General features: G+C 41.2%; 1 protein-coding gene across 1 annotated transcript; it reads left to right on the top strand.

Moving 5' to 3' along the window:
• The first annotated feature begins 1098 nt into the window (after nt 1-1098).
• Nucleotides 1099-5836, top strand: calhm6 (calcium homeostasis modulator family member 6). Its single transcript, XM_082550421.1, has 2 exons — nt 1099-1795; nt 3428-5836. Exons 1-2 carry the CDS (start codon nt 1106-1108, stop codon nt 3860-3862), a joined length of 1125 nt encoding a protein of 374 aa, XP_082406547.1. The 5' UTR covers nt 1099-1105; the 3' UTR covers nt 3863-5836.
• Nucleotides 5837-6260: the final 424 nt, after the last annotated feature.

The raw sequence follows: 6260 nt of genomic DNA, 5'->3' as shown, positions 1-6260 counted from the left end.
GTTAAAAAACACTCAAATCGTCCCAAACAAATGAGTCTGCCTTAAAAACCAAAATATAGCCTGATAAAGTTCACCATACACCAAGTCCAGTTTCATATGGTAAATGGCCTGTATTTGTATAGCGCTTTTCTAGTCCCTAAGGACCCCAAAGCGCTTTACATATCCAGTCATCCACCCATTCACACACTGGTGATGGCAGCTACATTGTAGCCACAGCCACCCTGGGGCGCACTGACAGAGGCGAGGCTGCCGGACACTGGCGCCACCGGGCCCTCTGACCACCACCAGTAGGCAACGGGTGAAGTGTCTTGCCCAAGGACACAACGACCGAGACTGTCCAAGCCGGGGCTCGAACCGGCAACCTTCCGATTACAAGGCGAACTCCCAACTCTTGAGCCACGATCGCCCCAAGTTATTGATCAATTGTCTTCTTTCAGCATAAACAAGATGCTATTCAAACCAGTGAGTCGAGATAGAACCGTCTCCTTCCTCCTGTTTCTTCCTGTGCTTCTCATTTCTCCTGTTTTCCTTTGGATTTTGTAAAACCATCACCCCTTCCTCTCTTCCTCCCATTGCTGTCAGGAAAATTGAGGTTCCTGAACTTCAAAGATTCACTCACCGGGCCTAGTTTGTTAGTCAGGTGGCCGCAGGGCTCTCTCTCTCTCAAGTTTGGATTAAAATAGCAAATTCAAAAAGAACATATATTAAGTAAATTAATCAATAAATCAGATTTTTGGAAATGTGATACATTCCCTTTGTACTTTCCTCAATAAAAAGTATAATTCAACTTGTTCTTTATTACTTTCTGCAAAGGTGGAAATGGAATTGCTGTTTAGTAGACTCTCATATGCTGACTGGGATTTCCTTTTAACCAAAAGTAACATTTGACATTTATGTCCTGTTACAACAGTGCCGGATCTTACAGAGCCTGCTTTGTTTTCACTTTATTTGGTGAAATCTGCTCCAGTGTTTTCTAATTTCTGCTACATAATTTTGCACTTTTGCTGTAACAAAACAAATTTCCCACCTGTGAAACTAATAAAGGTCATCTTATCTTATCTTATCTTATCTTATCTTTATGCAGGTGTAAACAAGGGGCCCTATAATGCAGGAAGAGCAGTCACTGTCATCTCGTGTGCTATTTTTCAAAGAGGAAGTGGTAGAGGACTCAGCGGTGCAGCTAACGTTGAAGCTGGAAGTGAAACAGACGTTGTTTCTCAGCGGTCGCTTATTTACGCAGCAGTTGAAGATGGACAAGTTTAAGACTGTTCTGAACATTGCAGGCAAACAGACCAACCTTGGTTTTGGCCTGATAGCTCTGTTGACAGCGGGAGGAGAGCAGATATTCTCTGCAGTGGTATTTAAGTGTCCCTGCAACGAGCTGAACTTTGTCTATGGGATAGTGTTCCTGCTGGTGCCAGCTCTGGCTCTGCTGCTGCTGGGTTACATCCTCAGTAAGAAAACGTGGAAGCTGCTGACGGGTCTGTGCCGGCGTACGGACAAGCTTTTGTGCTGCAAGAAGCTGGTTGCCGCTGGTGTGGTCCTCTGTCAGATCGGCACCTTTGCGCTTGTTGCGCCTTCTACTTGGATAGCTGTAGCTTTACTCAATGGAAACTACTACGAGTGCGCCATGACAGGTACCAATGTGAGCATTTACAACAAACACGTGTGCAGAGATAGGAACTCTGAGATCCAGTGTGAGAAGGAGCTTCACCGGTTCCCGTGTGGGAAAAGCATTAGTGTACCTCAGGCTGCGAGAGAAGATGTTCTGCTTAATCTCCGAGCTGAGTCTCAGGTACGTAAAATGCTCTGCTGCTTTCACACTCATGTGAAAGAGTTCTTTAGATCTGTTTGGGTTTTTTATCTACAAACTATCAGCAAACTGAAAGTTATTTGCTCAATAGAACAGCTAGAGATGCCTACGGTGTAAATGCTTTGATTTTCATTGGCATTGTTTATCATATTTTTAATGTTATTATTTGTGTTACTTAATTCTGCAGTGGTTCCCAGTTGTGTTCAGGAGTTAGTTCATGTTCTCTCAGAGCTTTACGCTCCTGTTTATACAATCTGCTATGATCTGCTTTACCATCAAACGTCATTTGACCCAGTGTTTTGTAGGTTTTGGGTTTTTTCTAGTCATTACTTTGAAATTCGATTTGTGGTTTGGTTGGTGTTTTGTGTGTGTGTGTGTGTGTGTGTGTGTGTGTTAGGGTTAGGGTAAGCGACTAGGGAAAGCATTGTGTCAATTAGGCGTCCCCACAAGGATATAAATACACACGTGTGTGTTTGTTTAGATTTCACTTCTCGTTTTCTCAGCATCATAAACAGCTCATTTTTTGTTGGACGCACCCTGGCATGTCTACATTTGGGTCTTCCACACTAACACTAAGTCTGCATGACTGTGACACTTGCTTACTTGGGTTTAATAGTCAGGGGTGTCCAACTCCAGACCTCGAGGGCCGGTGTCCTGCAGGTTTTAGATCTCACCCTGGGTCAACACACCTGAATCACATGATGAGTTTATTACCAGGCCTCTGGAGAACTTCAGGACATGTTGAGGAGGTCATTTAGCCACTTAAATCAGCTGTTCTCCCATTCTGGGTGAACTCTGCTGTCATCATGTGCTTCCAGCAACATGCAGCTAGGTGATGTAGGGCTGCACAAAAGTGCACCTGGGGTGGGTGAAAATCATCCGTGACCCCCAACCTTCCACCCAAATGGATAGATGGAGGATAACAGTTTGATGATGTTTTCATGGATAAGTCTGGATGGTAATTTGTCTGTATAACAAAGTTTGGATGATCATGGGATGGCTGTAGCCACTTCTTCCACTTAACAGATTGTTTTTGTTCCGATCCCTGGCTGCTCCAATCTGCGTGCCAAATATTCTCGGGCAAGATACTAAACCAAGCGGCTCTCTGATGCTTCCATTAAAGTAAGACAGTACAACAGTAGGTACGTAGGTTGTATATGTTGTGTTCAGCTAGAGGAGAAATGTGCTACAGTAGAACCAGTCAATTCACCATTTCAGCAGGTTGAGACTTTTATTACACGATTAGTCTGGAAGATCATGGTTAAGTTGATACATTCATGGGATAATTAGTCTGATCATCATTTTACTGGATCACATGGTTTGCATGATGAGTTTAGTGGATCATGTTGAGTTCATGAGTGTGTTTTTGTGCTTATCAGTGAATTAAAAGTGTAACAGTATAAACACAATACACATAGAAATGTGATACTGATATTTAATGACAAAATGTACCAGTGTTCTGTTTTCATTTGTAGCCGTTGACCTAAAGAACTTCAGAAACGTTGTTCCCTTGTTATTTTTTTGACTTTCATTTCCTGGTGTGTGACTAAACGGTTAAACTGCTTTTATTACCTCTATTACCTGTTTACTATTTACTATAAATACTGTCCGTAGATTCTCGGTTGGATGCTCATCACTCTCATCATGTTGACAAACCTGGTGCTCACCTGTGTGGCTCGGTGCTCCTCCCCTATTAGCTACCTGCAGCTGCAGTTCTGGAAGGCGTATGTGCATGAGGAGAGCAATCTACTTGATTCCTATACGGCTAAGCACGCCAAAGCGTTTGCTGAGAGAAACCTAAAGACCTTCTTTGAAAAGACACCACCTGAAAATGTCATCACACCATCCAACCGAGACTGGGAGAAGATCTCCTCTCTCTACAAGTTCACCTCCAAAGATACCTACTACAGCACTTTGCACCGATATGTGGAGAACTGCCAGGAGACTGACAACGGGACGATGAGGATGAGTTCAGTCAAGTCAAACGAGTCTGTAGAAGATAACCCAGCTGTTCTTAGTTTTGTAGATGATGGGAGAATGCCACTGTGAGTCACAGACTACCCACATTAAACTGTAAAAGGTGTGAAGTAGAGAAGCTCTAGAAATGCTCTTAACTTCGTAATTTTGAAGAATAAATGAAATATGCATGAAATAATCATTTGTATGCTTAATATTGTAGTTGCATAAAGTGGGACAGTGAAGGATAGTGTGCAGCAACTTTTTATTATTTTGTATTTCCTTTGTCATGTCAGTCTTTAGTTTTTAATTCCATGTTCTGTTTGCAGACTCAGGAGAATCTGTCTGATCCTCCCGAGTCTTTCATCCTGTGTGAAGTTTGTGTGTCTGCATTTATCCCACTGCGTTCCCACAGTACCTCCTATATTCTGTTAATAACCTCTTTGCTTTGACCGTCCTGCAGAAGTTTAAAGAAGAGAAAAAGCAGATGAACTCTACTCTAACACTTTGTATCACTGTAAACATAAAAGGACGGCTGCAAGAAATTTATGTCCTAACTTAGGTAGTAACCAGAAACGTGTTTTTTCCCTAGGCTGCAATCTTCCATGCCGTTCGAGTTGTTGTGGTATGCATCGAGCAGATGTGTAGTTAAATTTCTCAGGAAGTGTACATCAGGTTATGTAGAAGGTTGCAACGCAGAGCTAAATGGGGTTCTGGTGCATAGTTACCCATATGGTAAAGAAATAGAAAAAACTTATAAAAGACTTGCATCAGATGTGGCCTACTTCAAATAGTGAATCATAGAAGGCTTATGTGATCTACTCATGAAAGTGGCCACTTTCATTTATTGTTTTAGTATCCAAAACATACAAGTTTCATTTATATAATTTTTCAAGTTTTCACTCTTGTATGCTTTTCATACAAGATTCACACACGACACATACAAACTTTAGAAGATTTATAGATCTTTTCCATGTGGGTATTCAAGTACAACATGCAGTGAAATGTGACGTTATGATGTAGATCTGATGCAGGAGTTGAATCAATGTGTTACGCTTGTCTCTCCTTAACAACGTGACATCAGATCTCCGTCACATTAAAACTACAACTGCACTGTGGCCATGAAACATTCATCTTTCATGGCCACAGTGTGTTCTGGCACCGTTGTTTTATAGAAGTCGTATGAACGAGAACAGGCAAAGGTTTCCTTTGCACTGATTATTTTGTTGAGAAATGTGGGATTATAAGTTTACCTCTGATTACAACGGCGAGAGTAAAAGGTCTTAACATCCAGCCTCTTAAGGTTACAGTGACACAACGTGTTTGAACACAGTTTCTCTATATGTGCTTTTACTAATAGTAAATCAGCTTTATTCTTAATCAAAGATATAATCAAAGTAAGTCTAATTAATATGATGGATGAGAAATGCAGTTTGAGTAATTAATATCTGACCTTTTCCTGTGATGGGTTTGTGTTGTATGTGCTTCTGTGGTGGGGTTCGTTGTACCAGTGAGAATCTGAGGGCTGTAGTGCTTGGTCAGAACAATAAACAAATATTCAGAGACAGTATTTTAATATATGATTTAATAAAAGAAATTAAGCTGAGTATATTATGACTGAAAAAAGAAGTTTTGAAGACAAAAAGTGAGTGAAAATGTAACTGAAGTAAAACAGTATTAACTGAGTGAAACATGAAGAATTCATTTGTGACTGAATGTTCATATGTGATGGAATTAACAATAAAAGATGTTAAGTACAACACAGAAGAGAAGGAAATGTAACAAAATGATTTTAAAGCTTGAACTTTGTTGTAAATCCCACATGTGAAACAGTCAGAGAACCGAGGATGGTTGATGGACATCAGCTGAGTCACTGTGAAGAAAACTCATTGAACTTTGTATTTTGTAAATATTGGAGTCCTGGACACACAACTCCCACGTCCTTGTGTTGTCACTGTTTGTCTCACCGTAAACTGTCTCGGTACCATCCCAAGTCCTGCAAATGCACGTGAACCAGCTAACTGAAACTGTGATTTATTTCCTGTTGCTGTCAAAGCACAAAGGGTAGTGGCTTAATTTGCAGAAGTTCATGTTTTTACAGGCACTGAAGGACCAAGTGTTTGTTAGTTTGCTACTGAGTGACTGAGCACTCAGGCTCAACGTGTTTATGAAGTCACACAGCATTGATTAGCGGCTGCTAGTCATCAGAAGGATCGTGACCCGTGGGTTTCATAATGCACCTTTGTAGACTGACCTCTGATCCAGTATATATGGAGCTCAGTTATTTATTAGGCACTGAGAGTGTCAATTCAATTCAATTCAATTTTATTTATATAGCGCCAAATCACAACAAAAGTCGCCTCAAGGCGCTTCATAGATACAGAGAAAAACCCAACAATCATATGACCCCCTATGAGCAAGCACTTTGGCGACAGTGGGAAGGAAAAACTCCCTTTTAACAGGAAGAAACCTCCAGCAGAACCAGGCTCAG

The sequence above is a fragment of the Aulonocara stuartgranti genome, assembly GCF_965226115.1.
Source record: "Aulonocara stuartgranti genome assembly, chromosome: 11".
NCBI classification, from domain to species: domain Eukaryota; kingdom Metazoa; phylum Chordata; class Actinopteri; order Cichliformes; family Cichlidae; genus Aulonocara; species Aulonocara stuartgranti.
The sequence above is the reverse complement of the archived record's forward strand: the minus strand, read 5'-3'. Positions and strand labels throughout refer to the sequence as shown.

Bases quoted from the DNA above. Each gene is read 5' to 3' on its own strand.
- calhm6 (XM_082550421.1), top strand. From the start codon at position 1,106: ATGCAGGAAGAGCAGTCACTGTCATCTCGTGTGCTATTTTTCAAAGAG. The intron at 1,796-3,427 runs GTACGTAAAATG...TACTGTCCGTAG, and splicing joins ATCTCCGAGCTGAGTCTCAG to ATTCTCGGTTGGATGCTCAT.